The sequence below is a fragment of the Squalius cephalus genome, assembly GCF_949319135.1.
Source record: "Squalius cephalus genome assembly, chromosome: 1".
Taxonomy (NCBI): Eukaryota; Metazoa; Chordata; class Actinopteri; order Cypriniformes; family Leuciscidae; genus Squalius; species Squalius cephalus.
The window spans coordinates 56691239-56716976 of NC_137122.1; the positions used below are offsets into that span (position 1 = coordinate 56691239).

The 25738-nt window shown below is 36.6% G+C and overlaps 1 protein-coding gene and 1 long non-coding RNA gene across 18 annotated transcripts in view; one reads left to right on the top strand and one right to left on the bottom strand.

Moving 5' to 3' along the window:
• Nucleotides 1-25738, top strand: part of LOC307155443 (uncharacterized protein) — a 106755-nt gene that overhangs the window by 80985 nt on the left and 32 nt on the right. For 4 of the 5 annotated variants that reach the window (XM_079866061.1, XM_079866059.1, XM_079866058.1 and 1 more), the window contains 6 exons: nucleotides 6297-6380; nucleotides 6837-8774; nucleotides 11087-11260; nucleotides 14386-14547; nucleotides 25026-25072; nucleotides 25148-25738. The exon at nucleotides 25148-25738 is cut by the window's right edge and continues 32 nt beyond it. In XM_079866061.1, coding sequence (XP_079722187.1) covers nucleotides 6297-6380; nucleotides 6837-8774; nucleotides 11087-11260; nucleotides 14386-14547; nucleotides 25026-25072; nucleotides 25148-25728 — 2986 coding nt within the window. In that variant the 3' untranslated portion in view covers nucleotides 25729-25738. The remainder of the gene's footprint in view (nucleotides 1-6296; nucleotides 6381-6836; nucleotides 8775-11086; nucleotides 11261-14385; nucleotides 14548-25025; nucleotides 25073-25147) is intronic. The other variant, XM_079866057.1, reaches the window with a different exon arrangement.
• Nucleotides 25701-25738, bottom strand: part of LOC307155775 — a 1934-nt gene continuing 1896 nt past the window's right edge. For all 13 annotated transcript variants that reach the window (XR_013820570.1, XR_013820571.1, XR_013820572.1 and 10 more), the window contains one exon: nucleotides 25701-25724. This is a non-coding gene — a long non-coding RNA (uncharacterized lncRNA). The remainder of the gene's footprint in view (nucleotides 25725-25738) is intronic.

The window sequence follows — 25738 nt, forward strand, 5'->3', positions numbered from 1 at the left end:
CACCCACTGGCAATATTTGAAAAATGCTAGAAAAGTGGGCAGACCCCAGCGGAGATAGAGGGGACGAATTGAGGGCGGGGCTGAGCGGGGGGGCGTGCACCTGAGACCCACAGTGACGGATGTCAGACTCTAAAATGGAGAGTGACTCACAGGGTCGCAAGACGAAGTAAAGTACATGCATCTGATGAGTTTTATCGAGTTGATGTCAATAGCGCGCGCTCTCTGTAGGCATATTCATTTTTTTGCTGCTATGTGAAAAAATCAAATGTGTGTCATTTGTGTGTAAACTACTTAGTCAACACTAACAGTTGCTGCTGTTCAGTTTGCAAACTTACTTCTGAACTCTTTCCTCTCTTGATTAAAGCTCCAGGTGACGGGTTGCCAGTTATCACAAAAAGAGCAAAACAAGCCCATTAAAACACAATATAATAAGCAGACATGGCAAAACTACCGGTGAACACATTTAACCAATATAACTAGTATTAGTAATATCCTACAAAATCAAAAGGAAGTAACTTTAATTTATTATTAAGAGAATAGTTCAATATAAAACATTTAGATATTATAAACTCATTGATGAAGTAAAACTTTATTTATTAAGTTCAGTTGCACCCTACGAGTTGTATTTAATATCAATCAGTTGATGGCAGTTCATCTAAAATTTGAGTGTTTCATTTATTATATTTAGCTATCAATATAGTTAACCAAATAAATCGTTTACCAAGAAAAAGAAAAATCAAACTAGGTGAAGTACTTTTCATTTCTAAAGTATTTAAAATGATTGATAATATAAAGCCCTTTTTGTTGATTTTAAGAGAAAATCTGAGAAATACGTCTACTACCTCAGATTTAACTTTTTAGCTTTACATCAGCATCAGGGAATAACATTATAATCTCATTCATGGTAGAGAAAGCTTACATGTACAAAACTAAATGTGAAGACTTAAATGTAACAGCTTTGTGTCCCATAAATATACTGGCTCTGATAATCATCACAAATACTTACCGCTTGCTTCATTTCTGTAAATCCGTTTTTATGAATGAATGACTCTCTCATAGTTGCTCTATAGTTTTCTTCGTCAACAGCCGCTAGCACCCCCTGCTGGTGAGGTCGACTAACAGCTATGGAGATTATCATTCAGCAATCTACTGATATTCCTGCCGTTCCCGGATATCAAAGGTTGAACCATTGAATTTGTGGAGGCGAATTTGTTAAGTGAAATAAAATGGACCAAAAATTGCCTGTCGATTTATTATAGGTTGTATTTTTTTAACAGAATGAATATTTTGGAAGTGAAATCTGAAAGGTGAATATGGATCATTGAATTTTTAAAAATTAAAATGTTTGTGAAATGTTTTGAATTTTCAAAACTAAATATTCACAACTTACATATACAACCATGTTGAATTTCAGCCCATAAAAATGGAAGCCCTAAAAATACAATGCATTAAAATGCAAGCAGGGTTAGTAACGTTAGGTAACGTGTGTCCACCACAGCGTATTTAGCCGGCTGAAAATGCCTGGTGCTCTTCTGAAACCAACCAGCTGGTGGCGCTTGAGAGTGCTCTGGAGGAACAGCGTTTTTCGTTTGGTTGATGGTTTCAGATGGTTGGTCAGTGTAGTATTTGTCCTGCCCCTCCTCCGCTATGATTGGACGGCTGGGTAAAAAGCGACAGTGATGAGCGCTGCATTTCACCCAAAGTTGAACAGTTTCAAAGTTGAACTCTCAACTACAAAAAAAAAAAACAAAAAAAAAAAATAGACAGGGCAAACCAACATGTGAATATTATTATGGAACATAGTGCATCAAAATGCAGTGTCATCAGTTTTCCTAAAAGAACACAGAACATTATAATGTTTTACGCACCGTTTACACAGTGTAAATTTATTTCGTATCAAGTAACATTTTGAGTTTACAATTTCATGAATCTGAAAATGTATGTCTGAATGACTTTATGAAAGATTTACACAAAAATTCGTTCCGCTGGTGTTTCATGAATGAGGCCCAATTATACCTTGTCTTCCCCATTTGGTCAGTCAAACATCTCCCTGAAGCCATCTCGCTCTTCTTCTGGTATCTTGCGACAAAGACAATAACACACACATACATGCAGTTTCTTCCTCAAGATTGAAAGCCTGAAACTCTTTAACTGCAGCCGTGGCCAAAAGTATGCGCAGTGACATACATTTTGTGTTTTACAAAGTTTGCTGCTTCAGTATTTGTAGATATTTCTATGTTGTACTGGAAACCACTGATTAGCATTTCATATGTTTTAAAAACAAAACATTAAATATATACAAAGAGTCAAAATTTACAGTTGATCCTTCTTCATAACCTCTGCAAATCTCTCTATCATGCTGGATTTGAGCTTCTGGGCCAAATCTTGACTTATGGCAATCCATTCATGTCTTATTAGTGCTCTCAGTTGATCACAATATGTGGGCATCTGCTTGTCCACTCGCCTTTTAAGGATTGACCCCAGGTTCTCTATGGCAGTGCTTCTCAAACCTGTCCCGGAGAACCCCCACCACAGCACATTTTACTTTTTTAAAGTCTCTACTAATGTTTAATGATGAGCTGATGGAGACAGGCTGCCTGGCCACAGATAAAACATTTTAATGTAATGATCTCTGAGCCACTTCATTACCACTCTTGCCTTGTGACATGGTTCTCCATCATGCTGGAAAATGCACCGATCATCACCATATTGCTCCTGGATCGTTGAGAGATGTTGCTCTTGCAGGACGTTTTGATACCATTCCTTATTAATAGCAGTGTTTTGGGCAGAGTTGTGAGAGAGCTCATTCCCTTGGATAAAAAGCAACCCGACACATGGATGGTCTCAGGATACTTCGCTGTTGGCACGACACAGGACTCATTGTAGTTTTCACCTTTTATCCTCCAGATAATCGATTTTCCAAATGTCCCAAACAGTCAGAAGGGGGCTTCATCAGATAAATTAACTTTGCACATGTCTTCTGCTTTCCAATCCGTGTACTTTCAGAATTTCAGTCTGTCCTTGATGATGTTATTGGAGAGAAGTGGCTTCTTTGCTGCCAATATTGAGCAGTTTAACTCAATATTGATTCTCAGGAGGAGACAGGCCTGACACTTGCTGGACACTCTGGGATGTCCTGAAGCCTTCCTCACTGCAGCTTAACATTTCTTGATGAATTTCCTTGCATGTGAGGCCATTATAATGCAAAGTGATAATGGCACATCTTTCTTTGGTTGTAACCATTTCTAACACAAGAACACAATGATTGGAAGCACTTCTTCCAAGGGCTGTGCGCTATAGCTAAAAAATGTATCACGATATAATGTCTTATCTTTCGGTATCGATAATTATAGACATTTTTATAACAAATAGAAAAATTTGAATTTAAACCACTGTTTTTTAATTTATCCACATTATTAAGCAACAAATGATATTAGTTTTAGCAGTCAAAAACTAAAATAAAATGTAAACAAAAATATCATATATTAAGATAAAAAAAGTAAGTGTTAAAGAAACTCTTGAATTTAAATAAAATGTTACAAAATGTGTGCAATGTAAAAGTGTAAACATAGATCAATCAAAGCAAACTTTGAGGAATCAACATGTAATCAACATGTAATAGGAGTTTAACGGTTCGGTTCGATAGGACACAGTGGTGTCACGGTTAGGTACGTTTTTGATACATCAAAAAGAAAGAGATGCCAGAGAAATAAAAAAGAAAAGAAAAAGAAAAGCCATTTTTAAATTTAAGTAGGAGTTTTCCTACATCTTGAAAATTTTAGTTTTAGTTTTATAAATGGGGTAATATTTGAAGGATGAAAAAATAATATTTTGGTCATCACATTAAAAATAACATTTAATAAAAAACAAGGTAGGGATGCAATTAATATGGTTTTGAATCAAAAAGTCTATCAAAGTAATCAACTTCAAACCTTCAGTTTACATGCAAATATTTTTATTTATGACCCCACACTGTTTGAACAGGAATTAACATCACATTCAGGAAAAACAAGTGGCTCTAAAAATGTGACTCATGGTGACTAAAACCCTTGAACATTTTATACAAATAAAACATTATGGCCTGGTTTCACAGACAGGACTTAGATTAAGCCAGGATTAGGCATTTAGTTGAAGATTAAAAGTAATGAAGAAATGATCGGAAATGTGCAGAGGTTTCACCAAAATGTTGTCTGGGATGCAGTTGCGTGTGTAAATAAGATCAAGTTGGTTGCCTGATTTGTTAGTACCTGAGGTGATGACCGTTTGAGATCGAATGAGGCTAGGAGAGATGAAGTCTGTTTTATAAGGCTTCTCTAGATGAATGTTGAAATCGCCAAAGACTACAAGTGGGGTGTCATCCTCAGGGAATGAGTACAGCAGCACATCCAGCTCCTCTACAAAGGTTCCCAGTTAGCCTAGGGGGTAATAAATAACTACAATATCGATCTTAATGGGAGTTGTAAGTGTAATAGCATGATATTCAAATGAATTGTTAGTGCAGGGAAAGGGAAAGGGGAAAAGAAGATAATTAAGTGTGATACAGGTGTCCTTGCTCGGTGGAGTCGCGCTGGTAGAGTCGCAGGTCTTTACCCGAGTCAGTCTTCACACGAGGAGGCTGAACATGAGGGCTGAACGCTTCTGCGGCAGCGCACACACTACATACATATACAGCTTTCCAACGCTTGAGTGAGGACAGCTGTGCCCACCCTTTATTAGCTCAGCAAAAGCAAATAGCCCGTAAATGGGAGAAATCAAAACTAAAGTGTTGGACAGCATGACAGTAAAATTGCAGTAAAAAAACAGCAACACTTAGCAAACGTGGCTGTTATTCAAAATTGCAATGTGTCTAATAAAATACAGATTACTAAAAAAGTAAAAAATACAAATAAGCAGAGAATCGAAAATAGTCCTTCCTAGTAGCGAATAATAATCTAAGCACCAACAGAACTGGGTATTGAGCAAAAACCACTTACGCACTCTCACTGTGTTCACTGACGGACCGCTTGTCCTGGCTTTCTCCTAAATCTCTCTAGTTTATATTTGCTTATACAGTCGCTGTGCCCGCCCTTACAATAAGCACATCAAAAGCCCATAAATGGGAGAAATCGTAACTAAAGTGTTGGACAGCACGACACTTCAGTGTAAAGTGGGAGAGATGATTGATTCAGGTGCGCTCTGTGTTTCCTCTTGAACAGATATGTGGCTATAGCGATTTATATAAATTGCATTTATCGTTTGAATTTCATGATAAAATTCTGAGACATTATAAAAGTAAATATCTTATTTCAAATATTGAACGGTTGGCGTGCTAGAAATAATGTTTACTAAAGGTAAGAAATATGTACTATGTTTGTAGAATTATTACCTTCATCTGGGCATGAAACTCTGGATGGTGATGATCCTTCAGGTGCTGCAACATTTTAGATGTTCGCCGCTTTTGATGACACTTTTCATCTGCATGTTTTACATATTGAATACTGTCTTCAACCACTCCTCAATTATTTTTTAGATAGCCTAAAGGCTTCTAAATAGTTTAATTTGCTTATTCAGCGGATACAAGTCCAGGAGATCATGTTGTTCCTGCATGTTTTCATTTTTGAGAGTTTCACTTGTGCTGAAAGTTCATGTTATGCATGTGCCCGCTTTACCCAGATAATCACCTTGTGAACTCACTAGTAACATCCTCACCGAGCATCCAGGCATCCACGCGTGTGAAGCAAGTGCAAAATCTCAGTCTGAAAGACTCTTTCATCTTTTTTTCATTTTTTTTAACGGTATCTTCCAAATTATTATGGTTTAATAGCTGTGACACTTTTAATCACAGTTAATTGTGAAATCAGGTCTAATCGCGACGTCCTTACTCTTTTCTACTAATTGGTCAGTTTAAACTAATAATGTTTTGTCACATAGTTAGGAAAAAAAATCAAGGAAAACTGTGATCTGTGTCTGCTTCATTAAATTAACATTTATTAGTTTATACATAATAAATAATATTTTAAAGAGAAAACAGAGGTTTTATTAACAGTATTGCATTAAAAGCAATTAGTGTAACTTGAGCAACTGGGTATTTTTTCTGCCTGCTGTAACTCTTTCATTCAGTTTGTATTGAACATGCATACCGACTCAGTTTAGCTTTCTTACATTTCATGTGTATTTGTTTGATGTGTGTCTTACTGTTGACAAAACCTCTGTTTTCTCTACATGTACTGCTCTATAAACCAGTATTGGTGTTATTTTATTGGAGTAGACAGATAATCTGCAAAGAAACAATCTAAAATCTTCTCTCTTTCTCCCAGTATCTTCAGCAGGAAGAGAAAGAGAGCAGCATCTCCTCTACAGCCCCCTGATCTCAGTGATGAAGCAGCGCCCAGCGACCGTCTGTGAGTATATTCATGTAGAGTGAGACATTCAGCACAAGAACACCGAGTGTACACACAAACAACAAGAGGGACATTATTACATTTTTATTTTATTTCAGCAATAAAGTTCTCTAAACAGAAAAAAAATTCATAAACTGAAATCATGTTCTCTTTTTTTAACAACAAATACAACAGAAACTGAATTTGTTATGTAAAGAAAGAATCAGTAGGGCCTTTGTTATATAGAGTCTCTGTCATTTCTCTTTTATACGTCTATATGACACTGTATTTTTGTTACATGGGTTTTCTGCATCAGCGTTATATGGACAGTAATCATATTATAGTCTATTAATCAAACACTTCTTTATAAATGTGTTTGTGGTATGATTTCAAATAGGATAATTTAATATTAGGGACATTTAAATATTTTCTCTCTTTTGTTTTTGTCTTTCTGTTCATCATAATGTTTTTTTTCAGTGGTGTGAGAGCTGACCAGATCAGATATGTGTCCTGTCAGACCAGCTCATCCTCCTCCTGTCAGAAACACATCAGTCATCATGACATAGAAGCAGCCCTGCAGCTCGAATCTCTCCAACCAGTGCATGATGATCTGCAGAGAGTCAAAGACCAGCACAAAACCAGCATGAAGAACAGATATGAGAGGGTATTTGAGGGAATCAAACTACAAGAGAATCAAACCCTCCTGAACAGGATTTACACACAGCTGTACATCATAGAGGGAGAGAGTGAAGGAGTGAATGAAGAACATGAGGTGCTACAGATGGAGAAAAGTTACAAGACACTCCAAGACACTCCAATCCACTGCAATGACATATTTGATCCTTCACCTGAACCTGGATATGAGGAGATGAGAAAAGAGAAGAAAGACAGAATCAAGACTGTTCTTACTAAAGGCATCGCTGGAATTGGAAAAACCGTCTCTGTGCAAAAGTTCATTCTGGACTGGGCAGAGGGAAAAGCCAATCAGGATGTAGATTTCATGTTTGTGCTTCCATTTAGAGAGCTGAACTTGATTAAAGATCATCAGTACAGTCTTCACAGACTTCTGCTGGACTTTCATCCTGAATTTCGAGATCTGGACTCAGAGATGTATGATGAGTGTACAGTTGTGTTGATCTTTGATGGTCTGGATGAAAGCAGATTGACACTGATGTTTTCAGAGAGTGAGAAAGTTTCTGATGTAAATGAGACTTCATCAGTGGGTGTGTTGATGTCAAACCTCATGAAAGGAGATCTGCTTCCCTCTGCTCTCATCTGGATCACCACCAGACCAGCAGCAGCCAATCAGATCCCCTCTTACTACATCAACCGTGTGACAGAAATTCAGGGATTCAATGACCCTCAGAAGGAGGAATATTTCAGCAAGAGAATCAGTGATGAACATCAAGCCAGCAGAATCATCTCACACATCAGAAAAGCAAGAAGCCTCCACATCATGTGCCACATACCCGTCTTCTGCTGGATCTCAGCCACTGTGCTTCAAAACATCCTGAAACAAGATCTCAGTGCAGAAATCCCTCAAACTCTGACTGAAATGTACATCCACTTCCTCCTCATTCAAACTCATATGAGGAACCAGAAGTATGAAGAGAGAGATCCAGAGAAACTCCTGCAGTCCAACAGAGACGTGATTGTGAAACTTGCTGAACTGGCTTTCAATCAGCTGATGAAGGGCAATGTGATGTTCTATGAGGAGGACCTGATTGAGAGCGGCATAGACGTCACTGACGCCTCAGTGTATTCTGGGATTTGCACTGAGATCTTCAGGGAGGAATCTGTGATTTATCACAGGAAGGTTTACAGCTTTGTACATCTGAGCTTTCAGGAGTTTTTTGCAGCACTGTATGTGTTTTTCTGTTATTTACACAAGAACAGTGAAGTTCTGAAAATGTTCCTCACAGGAAAGTCCAGAACTCAGTGTGAGAATGTTCCTCTGGACGGGTTCCTGAAGGGAGTAATGAATAAAGCCTTGAAGAGTGAAAATGGACACCTGGATCTTTTCCTTCGATTTCTTCATGGCGTCTCACTGGAGTCCAACCAGAGCCTCTTACAGGATGTGTTGATTCACACAGAGAACAACCCAGAGAGCGTCAAGAAAATAATCCAAAACCTCAAACGAGGTCAAAAAAACAATGTCAGTCCTGAAAGATGGATGAATCTGTCACACTGCATGATTGAAATGAAGGATCATTCTGTTGTTAAAGAAATGCAGGCATTTTTAAACTCTAAAACAAAAAGAAAAAATCTTTCTCGTGCACAATGCTCAACATTGGCAAACATGATCCTGATGTCAGAGGAGGCGATGGATGAGTTAGACCCTAATAGGTACAACATCAAATCAAAAGAGGGTAAATTGAGACTGGTCCCTGCTGTGAGGAACTGCAGAAAAGCTCTGTAAGTGTGAAAATATAAACATAATTATATTTGACAAGTTGTGATAGAGGTTTGATGAGTTTTATGGGGGGTTGTGTTCACTGTTCACAAACACTTTTTTTGTGTAGTTTTATACTTTGTGAACATAACCAAGCTACCAGTAAAATTAGTCCAACTCTAAGGCAGGTGTTGATGTCATTTTAGTCTATAGAATTGGTTTATGTAATAAAGAACTTCCTCATATATATATATATATATAGCTCCAGTCCTGGAGGACAAGTGTCCTGCTGAGTTTAGGACACTGACCTTCCAAATATCCTCACACAAGCAAATCTCATTCAGATTTACTTGCAAATTACAGACAGGTAGGGGTGCGACGGTTATAGTTGAACACCGTCATTAGAACTCTATAACCGCCAAAACCTTGTTATTAAAATATTTTTTACTAACATTTTTTATCATAGAGAATGTTTAAATACTAATTAAAAACAATTGTTAACAGTCTGTGTTATTAATGGTCTACGTAGTTTCCAACTGTATTTGATTCTTTGCCAAGTAGACTGACCGCCAATCATTTGAAGTTTTGTTTTGTAAATCGTCAGACATGATTTTTACCACTTCATTAAGTTTTGCTTTGTAGAAAGCCTTTCTTTAAAGCGAATTTCGTTTTGTACAAATTGTATCTTAATTTTAATAAATGTTTCATCAACCAATTGCATGTATTTAATAAATAAAAAGCAAATAGACAATATAATAACCCTGACATGGAGGTGCCGGTGCGCCGCGTTCACTTGCATTGCATTGTGAACTAGAGCGCATCTCATCGTAAATGAATGAAACTCAGCGTAGGCCTATGCCTCATACATTAGCAGCATTAAATATCTTTGCTGCATCCTTTCTAGAACAGACAAGGGCTTTCTTGCAGCTCGCATCAGCAGAGCATTGCATCGTCCATAGACCGCAAAACAACCAGCGGATGGTGGGTGGGTGCGGCTTTGAAATTTGGTAAAAAAAACTTTGGTGCGGATGATGAGTTTTGTGATGCGGTTGCGGACAAAATAATTACCCCATCCGCGTATCTCTATCGATAACAACATTGAACACTACACAAATATTAATTTTATTTGTTTAATTTAGGTGATTAATTTTTCATAGTGATATAGGAGGTTTTTGTTAAGGATTTGTTTACTGTGTGTGATTCATTTAATGGAAAGCACATTCACTGCTTGTCTTGCTGTTAATTTTAAATAAACGTAGAGCAAGTAGCTAATCAGTGTCTGCTCGTTTATTCAAACTAAATTTTCGTCGCGACGAGCGAAACCCGTCACATTTGACTCACGTCATAACCGTCATCACCAATTCTGAAACCGGCACACCCCTACAGACAGGTGTATTTAACTAGAGTTCAAACTTAAGTCTGCTGGACATCAGCCCTCCAGGACTGGAGTTGAAGATCCTTGATGTACATAATGTACTTTTAATTAAAATCTTTGTTTTAATTTTGAACAGAGTGAATGTTAAAGTAATATGATCTTATATGGTGAATTTGGTTAACTAAGTCAGTGCTTCTCAAACCTGTCCTGGGTCCCCCAACACTCCCTCATCTAACACACCCGATTTAACTCAGTAGTTCAATAGTAGAGACTACAAGAATTGAATTGGGTGTGACTGATGTGAGAGACCTCCAAAATGTGTGATGATGGGGAATAATATATTGCATTAAAATATTACAATATATTGAATAATGATGAATAATGTAATGTTCATGTTGAAAACAAAGTCTAATTGATCAAACAAAAATAAGTTCAAAACACTCAAAATTCCCATCCAAATAGTTGCCTCAATTTTTTTTTTTTTTTAAACCAAGGCAATATATTTTTTAGTTTGGAAACCTGTTGCCTTAAATTTCTCAATTATTTCTAACACATTCTCAAACAAAATATTGCCTTGGTTTATCTCAAAAATAATTGGGGCGACTATTTGAATGAGTATTTAGTGTTAAGTAATACCAACAGAACTTTCCTCGTAAACTCAACCCAAATACTTTGTGTAGCAGAAACATAACTCAAGTGAAAGTAACACATGAATACACATTAGTGCAATAATAAATATATTGTCACACATATTTTTCAATATATGAAAAGTGACAATTCCTTTTGTATTATTCATTATATTTTAAGATACTAATGCAATAGATTATTCTGTATATTTCCAACATATTTAAACCATTTAATATATTGATCATAAATATGTATATGGAAATATATTATCTTTGCATAAGGGGACATCAGCACAACAGCATGCATTTTAACCAGAGTCCTTGCTGTTTTCAGATTGGTAAACTGTAATCTCACAGATCAGCACTGTGAAATTGTGGCCTCAGCTCTACAATCATCAAACTCCCCCCTGAGAGAGCTGGACCTGAGTAACAATGACCTGCAGGATTCAGGAGCAAAGCTGCTCTCTACTGGACTAAAGAGTCCAAACTGCCAACTTAACATACTGAGGTTTGTGTTTCACACTGATGAAAATTAGTACAGACCTCCGTCAAGCATGTTTAAGAAGAAAACATTTTGGGAAATAGAAAATTGTTCTGTTTTTCCCTTCATAAGCCTACCACAAATCTAACTGCCCTCTTGGAGCTGTGTATACAGTGGGGTCCAAAGGTTTGAGGCAAAAAGTAAAAAGAAATTATATTCTGCACTGTTTATCATTTTATAAACATATTTTCATGACAAAGGACCCTTTTCAAAGCCCTGTCTTTTAAATTTTACTGACCAGTCCTAAATTAATCACTGTTGCTGTTTTTTTTTCTTCTACGTTTTGCTTTTTTTAGACTATATTTATGAATCAAATACAAACAAAAATAATCCAAAAATATGCTCATTTGTTTTTGTTGGGTCAACCAAAATAGTGACAAGGTTTCTAGAAATACAATTTTTTTTCCCTTTAAGACATTCATGCTGTAGATTTGTGTCACCTTCATTTCTGTGACATCTACAAAAATCCTAATTTTTGTGAGTTCTCCATGATCTCCACCAGAGAACATTCTTTCTGACTCTTTAGCGTCTCCACCATGAACTACATCTCCCATAACCCATTGCCCAGACTCATTATGGTTTGATTACTTCTACCTGTCTATCATTTGCTTGTATAAGTTTGTCTATTTAAGCTCTGTGCTTCTACCCACTCTTTGCGAACTGTTAGTGTTAATACTGCAGTTCTTGAGTACTTATATTTTCGGCCAATGCATATTGGCGTGCAAGATCGCATACTTAGGTTTGTGCTTCATAAAAAAATAAATAAAAAATGAGAAAATGTAAAAAGTCTAAAAATGACAGAAACATTTTGACTTGTTTGGGATAGTTTAATTAATACACGGTTTGATTCCATTATGCCAATTATATAATACTCTTCTGCCAATTAAGGCTAAAGTCTATCATGATCTAACATGTCATGATATTAACCCTTAAAGACCTAGAATATTTTTTGGGGCACCTGACTCCGTACTTTTCTTTGTTTCTCTAACCCATTATAGCATCAAGTGCCATATATCATTTTAACATTTTCACACGCAAGTTTTAAATATTCTGGCTGACCCCCAAGCGTGAGTTTTTCAAGGAAATTATTTCTGTTATTTAGAACGTATCACTTTATTGTTTCCATGGTGATGCGTCATTGCTTGTCACGTGATATAAAGCAGCTACAATAGCGCTGAATGACTGATGATCTGCTTTTAATTTTTTTTTTATTATTGTATTGTTATTATTATTAATATTCCGATTGTCAAATATGTGCAAGTGGATGTTTTGTTGTTTAAACACTTTTATAACGAGTGCATTAATTGAGTTTTATTACATGGCTTGGTTGAATTCTAATGTAGAATGCGGTCTGTTATTTCTTGATAACAACCGCCTCTCTATACATTATCCCTTACATATGCGTGCTGGGCGCCGTCATGTTATTTTGTGCCACAGTTCAGAGAATCGGATCTGTTGGATTTACAACACGTGAATTCATCCACTTCTCCCAAAATACATGAAAGTACGTGGCTGGTGAATTGGGAGAAGAATAGAGTTAATTTTAAAGTTAGTTACACAATGTGTATCTAATATGAATAAAACGTGTCATCTAATTATAATGGTAAGGATTATTATTGCTGCTTCCATAAACATCAGTGTGTATTTATTTATTATTTATATAAATGTATTGTTTTTTAGTACTTATGTGAATTTAAATGTCTGAAACCTAAAATAAACATTCAGTGAAAACACTGAATAGTTGTGATATCTGTCTCTGGCTCAGCGCCAGTCAACGCGCAAAAGCACATTTGTATTTAGCAGTTGATCACTGACCATTCTAATCACACTGGTGTAATTGTACACTCCAGGGACCAGCCGAAGTTTCAATCTAGCTCATTTAAATTTCCATTTTTCCGTTTATTTTGTCTGGGAATGGATGAATTTGCCTGATTTAAGAAAAACAGCAGCACATTTTTTCAAACTCAAACAGAACCTCCTGAAGTTTGGATTTTTTTTCCAAGTTATATTTGGATATTCTAGTTCCCAGGTGAAATTTTGTCTACATGTATGTAGCAATCCCTAAGCAAGTAATAGCCATTTAATACAACATCATTATAGGCGCTTTTCATTGAAAAACTGGTGTTTTTTATTTAATGACAATGTAGATGTGTCCAAAAAAAAGTTCAGGAAATAAAGTAAATAGAAACATTGTTATTTACAAATACGAAAAGGAACTCTTGGCTGTGCCTGTTATCTCTGCAGTTAACGCAATTCCTTTGGGACATTGTGTAGTGACTCATTTGAAAACATAAATTTCAGTGCCTCATCTGATGTGTAAAGCAGTTTTATACTTGTTTTTGATTTGTCAGAGAGTTCTCTCATGGAAATCTATTATTTTGTGTTTGTTTTCATGCACGCAAATAGCCTATGCATGCACACACGCACTTACGCAACTACTTTCACTTTGCGTCAGTTCAAATTTTCAAAGAAAGATGTTAATTGGTGGTGCAAAAGACCAAACCTATGTTTATTGGTTGAGTAGATGATAGTTTAAACCAATCTGGGGATGGGGGTGGGCCTAAGCATCAACAAACGTTCCTGTTTGGCTCGGAGGAACAAACCGCATTGGTTTCTTTGACTTATCAATGCTGATCAAAACTTGATGACGCAATCACGTTCACTATGGAGCCTCTGAATGTCCAACTGAGACAAACGCCGGAAATCTCCTCTTTACAAGACTTTTTAAAGCACACAGATTGGATTAGTGTTTCAGTAGTTATTAAACATTTAAGAACAATAGTTATTTTTAGCCGTGAGCGGCTGTTTCTGTCTTTAAGAGTTAACCTACCTAAGCTTTTTATAAAAGATTAAACCTTGGCTGTAGTCGTAGTCATTAATAGTCATTTTTGACCAGAAACAGTGAGACCTGCAAATTTTTCACTTATTTATTTGTAATTTCCTCTGTTTCACCATTATCTGACAAAGACAAGGTAACAGAACATTCGGGACTTTATATCCCACCCCTAGCGCAGACCCTGCCTCGGGCTATATTTTTACTGTACATCTCTAGAAATGAAGCACACTAACATGAACACTTGCTGTTGTTGTAGATTATCTGGCTGTATGGTGACAGAGGAAGGTTGTGCTGCTCTGGCATCAGCTCTGAGTTCAAACCCTTCACACCTGAGAGAGCTGGATCTGAGCTACAATCACCCAGGAGAATCAGGAGTGAAGCTGCTTTCTTATACACTCAAACATCTGGACAAACTCAAGTATGTAGAGCAGTAACAGTCATCATGTCTGATGTGTATTTGAGTGTTAAATTTGAGAAAGACTGAGTTTTCCATTAGAGTATTTTTTTTTTTGGTTGTCATGAGATGATACTTTTGTTCTCAAAAAAAGACTTAGACTGTACATTAATGTATTGCTCTATCCTCTTAACCTGTTAACCGTTGCCAGTGCGCCCGCGCACTGAAGCGTTTTTTTTTTTTATATAGTTCAAAGTTACTATCAGATTTAATGTTATACCTTGACAAACTATACATGATTAAAAAGATATGACTCAAGTTTCAGTATTTGACCACTATTGTATTCTGAGAAATATGAATCAGCCGCTCCCATTCATAAAAAAACTCCCGTGCTGACGTCATGACAGCGATACACAAAACAACGTCCCTCAGGGCTTTAGCTCAAAAATGTGCAGATTTGGAGAAATATTGATATATTCTCATAGATTCACGTCATATTTCTATAGACAGGAATAATATTTATTGAATTTATATCCAAATGCGTCGATGTAATCTTTATGAGCGCTTGGATCCTCTGATACTGTGTTTTCAATCCATACCAATAGCCTGAGGGCGCCCTCGCCGCCCTGTGCACAATTAATAGTCCATATATGGAACATGAAGAAGAGCCATGATCATGTGAAATTCCAGGACGTCACTGATACACACAAAGCTACAGAGATCGCGCTGTAACATGCAGATAAAGATGTTTTGAAGACAATAAACATGATTGCAATGATATTTGAGTTACCTGTGTTTTTCAAGCCATGCCAGGTATTTTCATAATAATAGATTATATTTATAATGTAATGCTAATCTAAATAGACTATCATTGTGCAGAATACTATACCATAGTATATTTTCTGTCTGATTTTTTTATCTGAAGCCAAATTAAATCACAGAAGATTATTTAAAATACTTGACCTGCGTTATAAAGTAAGTTTGGAGCACAAACATGGTTTTAATCTCATAAATTGCCGTGTGTTGATGGTGTGCTAAGCTAACATGCTAGCTAGCCCTAGGTGCACCTGCCACTAGGAGTTATACTTATATGATTTTTTGAATGCTTACTGAAATGTTTCTTTATTCAAGAACTGCATTTGATACAGTTTAAAATGTGAGGTGAACTTTGAGAAAAGAAATTAGGGACTGAAAACCTATGAATAGCCTGTGAATAGCCAGTCGTTAGTAGCTATAATGCAGACAAAAGAAATGCATATTTCGAGCCATAACCAGGCTGGAGAGGTGTGAATGTGTGCAGGGGGAGACTGAGACTGAATGGGGCTCGTTTGCACCACAAAACAATAGAGACAATATACTCCATAGATGGTTAGAAGATGACAATAAACATCAGTTGCATTTTAGAGTCAAATCAAAATAAAGTCATTTGACATGGTCTTGAAAAACATTTAACTAAATACAGAGTTTTGGACTTATTATCTTCAGATTTTAAACATAAAATGTTTAGATGTGGCTTTAGCTGTAGTGCATTTCTAGATTGCTACAGTGCCAACTTCAATTTTATTTTCATGAGGATGTTTCATAAAAATTAATTTCTAATAACTTTACAAGATTTTGAAGCTATTTATAACAATTTTTTTCATTATGACAATAATTAATTCTACATTTACAATAAACTGCCAGGTGTCCGCTTTCAAATGAGATCATACTTGTGCTTTTAGTACAAAGGGTTCATGAACTGTATCTGTTTCAGTCTGGGTATGTCATTTCTGGGGATTTTTCAAAAGTGGGGTTACAGCTTAACAGGTTAATGCATACCACAAATAATGTTCTGAAATATTAAAACACAAGTATTATTCATAATAAATTAACAGACATGGAGATTAGGGCTGTCGCGGTGAAGGAATTTCCCTTGCGGTAATTTTGAGTGGCTCAATAGCGTGGCATGCGGTATTATCGCCATTTATTTATTTATTTAGATACATTTATATTTATTTGTTGCTATATAAATAGGTTTTACCATGTGGTCAGCATGCACAAAAACGAGTAGCCTACATTTTCAGTAACCAATGTAACCGAAACTAAACAGCAGAGCTCATTGAAAGGCTGTCAATCAGCGCGCATTACATTGTTACGGCAACGGACTGTCTTTGAGTGAGTCATTAAACCGTTCATTCAACGAACACGTTCAAAAACGCTGATTCTTTTAAAGATAGTAATGAAACAAGTTGTTAAGCTCCACTTTTCAAGGCTGAGCTGACCAGCAATGCGTCGCATGGGTAACGCTGAAGCTGACGCTTAAATGGCATTGATTCAATGCGTGACTCGCTGCTTCTTGATTTCCGCGGCTTCCTCGCGCTGTGGATGCTGACCAGCGCTGTCGCTGATGCCATTCATGGTAAATCCCCTTAAGCCTAGTTCACACTACATGACTTTAAAACGTCAGGCTGAACTGTGCGGTTCACACTACATGACTTGCTCTCTGTGAAATCAGGAGTGTTCAAGTTGTTGAGCTGTTCACACCACACGACACAGCGTGATTGATCCGCAACAGGAGGTAACGCACTACAGGAGTTGACAACAACTCTGTCACCCAACCATAGGTGTAATTTGCGGGTGGGATGGGTGGGACATGTCCCCACCACTATTTTCTAAGGTCGATATTGTCCCCACCACTATTGAAACATCTCGCGGCACGAATGTACCAATACAAATAAACAAAACATCTTCAGCTAACTAGCAGAGCATTCATTTCGTTCGTTTTTTAAATAAGACGCGATCTAGCGCTGAAATATGTGTTTTTTTTTTAAATCAACTGATCAAAGTGCTCGTTGCCGCTGCGATCAGTGGCATGGATACTGTGTTTGTTTCTGGCTCGCGCACAGCCTTCACTCAGACGTGCACTTCAATCCGTTGTGGAGAGACTCGGTTCCGGTGAAATTAGAAAACAAAAAACACACAAAAAAAGTGTCCCTGCCTGATATACAACCACTGAAAAACATAATCGGTTTTGATGAGGAAAAAAAAAAAACTATATGAGTGCGGATTAGAACCCAGAACCTCTGACACGCGTGGCAAAAATTCTACCCCTGGACCACTTAAATACACGCTTAATTTTGTCGGATCAACATATAATAGGCCTCACTGAACGACCACTTAAACCCAATCAATGTACTATTTAAATAGATTGCTGGACATTGTAGTGTTATATCTGTTTTATGATTAAGCATTGTGTCTTTGAAAACCGCGTATTTACCCGGTGACCTCAACCCATGCCTTGCTCTGATTGGCTGTAGTTCATGACATCAGTGAGGTTGAGTCGGCCGACAGCTCTGGATATCTAGCATGCTAGATATTTTTCTGGGCTCGGCGAGGCGTCTGCGAGCGTCTTTGATGTGTTGTTGGCTCTTTCATACTAACAGATTGGCGAGCGTTCATCGCCCGCTAATCCCCCGCGATTTGCACGCGATAACACCCCGACCTGTCGGAGAGCTCAACGATTTGCAAATCGGGCTTAAAATCATGTAGTGTGAACTAGGCTTTAAACGTTAAGAGGATGACACAAGAAATATTTCGCTTTCCTTGGACACGGAAAGCTTTTCACGCATATATATGACTTGACCTCAAAGGTAATCGCACGCGCTCAGTCGATCTCTCTCATTCACTGTCTGTTAAGTCTTAAGTGCAAATCAATGAAGACTCTGTCTTATCATTATTAACTTATTTAACATTCAATACACAAGCACAAAGTTCAAAACAAGAAGGGTATAGCCTTATGAAAAAAGAAAACATGCGAATATCGCGGTTGCTGCGGTTACCTGCGGTTGGCTTCTCAGTAGCGCGGTTTTACAATTTTGCGGTTATCGCGACAGCCCTAATAGAGATTTATCATGATGACCATAATAATAATAATAATAATAATAATAGGATTATTAGCTTCAGTCATGGATAAAAAAAAATTATTCCACCTGCTCCATAAAAAAAAAATCATAATTTATTAGGGCACTGATATGACTGAAGTTATCATCATTGAGTGAACATAATTTAAACATATTTGTCACAATGAGCAAATTTTCACAAATGTGTTACTGTTATTTTTATATTCTATTTTTTTTTTTTTTTTTAAATCGAGTTACATTTTTCTGAAAGTTCCAAAACAAAATCACCTTAAAATCCCTGGTAATACCACCAAACTTGGCACACACCAAATATCTGTTGGAAAAATATAGATAATTTTTTTCCCCATGATACCACAATTGTTTGATTAGCATTGAGACAGACAGCCTATATATTAAGACCTACTGTAACGCACAGATGGAATATAATGTTACACATCAGATGTTTTTCCTCAACAGTTAACCAAACATTCACTTAAGACATAACAGATAATGTTTGAGTGAATATTCGGCAAGACAGACATTTTGAAATACTGTAATTCTGGGTGTATGTTTATCAGGATCTCACGCTGTCTGAGGCGTCTTTGTGTGCACGCCTCAGATCTGTCAGTCAGCGAGAATAAGATCGTTCGGTTTACATCAGCATGAGTTTGAAAATCACATTTCATTGGTTCAGACTCATGCCACTGAGAATTCGCTATGAATTTTCACAAAGTTGAAATGCTGCGCTTTAAAACGATACAAAACTTGTGCTGAGAGGAGGCGCCAGTCATCGAGACGCGAGTGGAGGAAATTGCATTTTTTTCATGGATTGAAGGAAAGGTAATCCTCTTAGCGTACAAATAAACGTACAAATAAAGATACTTTTAGATGTTTAATTGCTATTTGGAGCGTTGGGATCGCTAGAGAGGGCTTAATGAACTAATTTTTGTGAAAACCTCAAATTCGGCCAAAATTGACATTTTTCACTTATTTTGCCTGTAACTCATAATTAGTCTGTGCACATTTCAACTCAATTTGCCAGCACGGGTCACATTTGTTTACGTTTGTAAGTCTTTAATGATAGAAAATGACTGTGTCCAGCTGTAACACTCTTTTTATATCCATGTGTATGTTTGTACCTAAAAGACATGATACAAACAAAACAAAAAACAAATATGCCAAATGAATATTAAGTGCCTGTGTACTGCATGTATGAAATGGACCAGTAGCACAACTGCTAGTGGACGGGAAGTTAACAAACTGGAACTGCACAGCAAAATAATCAGTGTTATGTTCTGCTCTATGACTATACACTGTAAACCCAGCAAGTTAAGCTAACTCGTTTAATTTGAGGAAACCGATTATCTCAATTCAGTTAAGGTTTTTTTTTTTTTTTTAAACAATAGTTATGAGTACTCTGTAGTGTACCTATTTCAATTGAGTCCACTAAAACAAGGATATTTCTTATTATACTACAGGGCCGTTGAATGCTTGAATCTGATTGGTTGACGAACGTTCTAAGGTGTGCATTATTTTCAGGGAAACGCACAGCTAAAGTAGTTCCAGGCAGGTCTTGACCGCATTACAGTTCCATATCACTTCGCGTAGTTAACGGTAATAACGGAAAATAGGATACAATTCATAACAATAAATAGCATTTAGCCCCATGCGCTTGATCTGCAATTTTCAATGTCTAGCTTCACAATCAATAGAAACATGCAGTTTAATTTTAATAAATAAAGTATATAGTCCTGTCTATATTACAATCAATAGAAAATTAAACTGAATATAGGCTAAATAAATGGATAGTCCTGCAGTACGGATTTCTATTGCAGATAATAATAAATAAATAATTATTTATAGGCCCACTTGTTAAAAGGGCTTTGTGTTTCATTTATTTGGCTATAGTCTACTGTCATCTGTCAATGAAAAAAAAAAAGAAAAAAAAAAAAGAATGACCGAATTAATTAAAACGAATTAAATTAATAAATAAATAGGCTAATAATACTGACGCACATGCTTTTCTGTCTCATTATTGCAACATCTCTCTCGTGATGTAATGCGTCGTGACCGCATTACCACCTCGGGTGTGCATTATTTTTCTAATAATTCAACGGCCTGTCGTCAATTATTCCTTACATATACAATCAAACTATACACTGCTTTCAAATACTAAAGTATTTGTATAGCTGAAACTTCACTATATTGAGTAAATATAGTGCAGGTGTTTATGGCAGCGTCTGTAAATGCCTGCAAGTGAAAATGATTTACACAAAATGATTATGACTAGAGTAGAGCCGGGCGATACAGCTAAACAATTTATCATAATATAATATTGTTTTATAATATATAACATCGTTTCATATCATACAGTATCAATAATTATTGAACATTTGTACCTTGAACATTTGTAATATGTTTATAATGATGCTGGAAATTCAGCTTTGCATCACAGGAATAAATGATAATTTAAAGTATAATATATTATTACAATTTAAAGTAATTGGTTTTCAATTTATCACAATATTACATTTTTTCTGTATTTTTGATCAAATAAATGCAGGCATGATGAGCAGAAGAAACTTCTTTCAAAAACATTAAAAATAGTAATGTTTCCAAACTTTTGACCTGTACTGTATTTTGTAAATTTCCTGCTGTAAATATATAAAGCATTTATTTTTGTGAGTGAATGCAACACAATCGTGAACATTAATGGAGAACTTTAAAGGAGAGTTTCTCAATGTTTCGATTTTTTTGCACCCTCAGATTCCAGATTTTCAAGTAGTTGAATCTCGGCCAAATATTGTCCTAATGTCCTGATGGAAAGATTATTATATTATTCAGCTTTCAGATCATGTATTAATCTCAATTTAAAAAAAAATTGACCCATGTGACCGGTTTTGTGGTCCAGGGTCACATATTTTCTAAAAGTTGAACCTCTTTTTACTTTACATGGTTTTCTAAACATGCGGCGCTCTTGTGAGAGACTCGAGTGCGACAGTCAAAGTTTTCTGTCTAGAAAATGTGCTAAATATGTGTTCTGTGTGAATGGTTTGGTTTCGGTTTTGACGTGAACAAGATGTTTGTCCGCATTGAGCTTCTCTATTTCTCTAATATGTTGAATGAAAAGCAGCTGGCGAACAAAACATTAATACGCAACAATGACACTTATATAAACATCATCCTCACATCTTGCGAGTCACTGATAGTCTCCTAAACTCTAATGCACAATTTTTGCATTTGAATGTGGATTTGTATTTTAAATTTGACGAATATTCGTGTCCTTTTTATTCACTATCATCTCATCGCAGAACAACAGCGGCCCTCATTTCAGCTTGTGTCCGTGTGTTCTGATGTCACTAAACCTCACGGCAATGCAGCGTATTGTCTGTTTGCTTGTCACTCATAGCAGGCGCCTTTAAACGAAATGAGCGTAAAACTATTAGTGTTATACTGAATATTTATTCTATTGTTATCAGTGAAAGTGTGCTGTCGATAAATACAGACACTTTTTTATTGCTGAGGCCTAGACTAGAGTTTAAACTTAGTGTCGAGATCTATGTTGGTCAGACTTTATGTTGATCTTAAAGCACAATGCCATTTCAATTACACAAATGAGCACAACACGTCATCAGTCTGCGAATAAACTGTGTCCATCATCTTAACGCATTTGAACTAATGCAAAACTCAATATAATCTCCGTCTAGAACATCACATTTCTCTGTTAATTCTGAGATTATATTGACATGTCCGTTTCCATTCAGATTGAATCCTGACTGAAATTTTGCACGTTCCCTTTCCCTGTTTCTCCACTAATCTGCCGGATCCTTCCGGGATCTCAGAGTTTACAGATTAAGCACTGAGTTTTCCTGAGGAACATCTGATGTTACATGACATTTGTTTAGCAAAGCTGTTTTATTTTACGTCTTTCCGCTGATGAGCGATTAGACATTATACTTTTTAGTAATTTGTTTCTTTCATCATGCCTTTATTTATGTTATAGTTTTATGTTTAGTTCTGCTATAACTAATAGAAAAGAGGAATGATGGTCGGTTCACGTTACACTGATCCGACACGCCGTATTAAAGAACGACAAAACAACATTTATTGGGTGAAATTCATGATAAAATCATCAGAATTTTAAAGTTGAGACAGACTTTGTTTCATATTAAAATGAACAAACCCTAGTGAAAATAAAATACTAAAATGTATTTGAAATGCATATACAAATTCATTTTATGCTAAATTTACATTTACAATGTATTTAATAAAAACATCCTGCAGATGTACTGTTAGTTTACTAAATTTATATAATTAAAGTCTGCTAAACTGGAACTAATGTTGTACTTAAAGCTCCAATATGTAGGAATTTTGTAATAAAATTTCCGAAAATAACTTGCACAGTGTGATATATTTCCTCCAGTTGTGTACTTACAATGTCTCAAAAGTCTCCAAAGATTTTTTATTTCAGAGAAATTCCGATTTTAAATAACTGGCCGTCCCGGAAAAGAAATGTCGCGCCTCAGTGACGCAATATCCGCTCTATCCTTGTTTTCCGTGTGATATATCCATGTGATCGGATATTCCACCACACCGGATTTTTTTTTTTTTTTTTTTTACAACAACTGGCACCAACGTTATAGCCATAGACTGTATGGTTATAGCTGTTATGGATCACGAACTCTTTGGCGAGTATTGAAGTGCCAACAAAACGAAAGCGTCCATATTCGGATACACGCGGAGTCGCGGACTGTGTGACAAACGGAGGAATAAAACCCGGATAAATATCGGCCAGGCGTTTTCGAGATGGAGAGAGCTGCGCGACTATCTTGACAGAGACTCTCTCGCGAGTGTATTGAGACAGGTAAGACATGCAACTGTCAATAATAGCACTTATAAACAAAGTTATATTGCTCTTTGTACTTTGGTAAGGCTTTTTATCACGTGTGGTGATCGAGATTATGGCAGTACAATTAAATACAATCGGATATGATGTTAAAAAAATATATTTAGTCATTACTTGCAAATGTTCGTTCAAATTTACTTTTAGATATTGGTTTGAACACGTTAAACAACACGGCATTAACCATAAAAACGTAAAACTGCACAACATTAACCAAACAAATCATTTGACAAATAGCTGTATGTTGTAACGGGATAATATAGCATAACATTTCACGTTCCTTGCAGTTCATTAATTATGATGACATAAAATAATACGATCAGACATACAGGTAATACAAAAACGAATAAATTACCTCATCCGTGATCACCTCCTTCATAGCGTCATCAAGCTTCGCCTTTGTTATTGTTGGAAACTGCGCCCTCTTGTGGTCAAATACCAAAGTCGCATACTGGAGCTTTAATGTACTTAAGTTATCCTGAAATAGTGCTGAGGTTCAACTAGATAAACTTCAGTGTATCTGATTCTGCTAAAGTGAAACTATTGTAAGTATACTTTAGATACACTTTAAATATCTTGCATTTAAAGACTGATATTATACAGAGATCATACTGTCCTTATTAATAGTGATATTAAAACACATTTTAATTTAGGCTATATAAATCTATATAATAATAATATCTATATCTAATCTAATATATCTATTATACAAACACATCTAAACGATTAAAACGGTCCATCTCGAGAATCTCCTGGTGAAAAAAATAATCCATATCAGAATCAATTAAAGTCAAGAAATAGTTAATCCATGATAGTTAATCCGGCACGAGCGTCCACACAGCCGACATGTTTGTGGTTTGTCCAGGTTGTGTGTAAACAAGCTTTAAATGTTAATGTTTCGGTCAATGATTCTGACTCTCCAAAAGTCAACCAATCAGCTTCACCCTTCCCGTGACAACACTGAAAGCTCAGGCAAGATGGAGGAACAGCCAAACACAGTTTTATTCCTCTTCTCCATTAATAAATCCAGTAGCAGAGCCGCTGAGGGGTTTCACTGCTGGAAATCAGTTTATGCTTTGCTGAAAGTTCCTCGTTGTCATGGAGAGCGCAGCTCATGGTTGCTTAGCAACGGTGTAAGGCTCCTGAGCGCTTTAGAAACGGTGCAAAGAATTATTTTTTTTTTTTTTTTTTTTAATCTGTAATTTATCAGTATTTTATTTGATCTTCTGCTTATTCTGTCTTATTTTGGACTGAGATATTTTCTCTTCATCTTTATTCACTCGAGTTCAGTTGTAAAAGCCAGATATATTAGAGATTAGATCGACCCGGACCCCGAATCCCTGCCAGAAGAAACGAGTCTTCATTCAGCCGAGAGTTTGCCTGAGAGAGACAGAAGCCGGAGACGAAGAGATGACGATAAAAAGAGCCGTTTATACAATAATCTCAGTAGCGCATGTTTCAATATTCACACTTCGTCCGACTAGAACAAATGAACAAATGTTATTATAATAAAGCAGAATCAGTGTAAGATCAGCGTTTCTCAACATCGTCCTGTGACGCTCAACACTGAAACATGAAGACAAACATCCTTCAAACACTCAATCATGAGATTAAACTACAGAAGGAGATGATTATAATGTAAATATAAACACATAAAATGGCATAAATGAATAATAATAATAATATGATTAAATGATAAATGATGTAAATCTGTGTTCTAGTGTGGATCACGGAGGAGAGTTCAGGATGACAGCAGGATTACACAAATGTAAGTCCAGAAACACAGATTTAGTGTGTGTTGTTGTAAATGTTGGTGTTGTAATGTGTGTGTTCTTGTGTTCAGATGCCGTTGATCTCACACTGGATCCAAACACAGCACACACTGATCTCGCTCTGTCTGAGGAGAACAGAAAGGTGACGAGTGTGAGAGAGAGTCAGTCGTATCCTGATCATCCAGAGAGATTTGATGAGTATAATCATCAGGTTCTGTGTGGAGAGAGTCTGACTGGACGCTGTTACTGGGAGGCTGAATGGAGTGGAGATGATCCTCGTATATCAGTGTCATATAAAGGAATCAAGAGGAAAGGAGTGAGTCGTGACTGTGTGTTTGGATATAATCAGAAGTCCTGGAGTCTTGAATGCTCTGATCACAGATTCACTGTCCGTCACAATAATAACTCCACTGCTGTTTCTGCTGGTTCAGGATCCTGTAAGAGAGTAGGAGTGTTTGTGGACGTGTCGGCCGGCACTCTGTCCTTCTACAGCGTCTCTGACACACACACACTCACACACTTACACACATTCACACACACATTCACTGAACCCCTCTGTGCTGGATTTGGACTTTATAATGTTAACTCTTCAGTGTCTCTGTGTCACATTAAACACACACACACACACACACACACACAGCTAACTGACTGACACACAAACA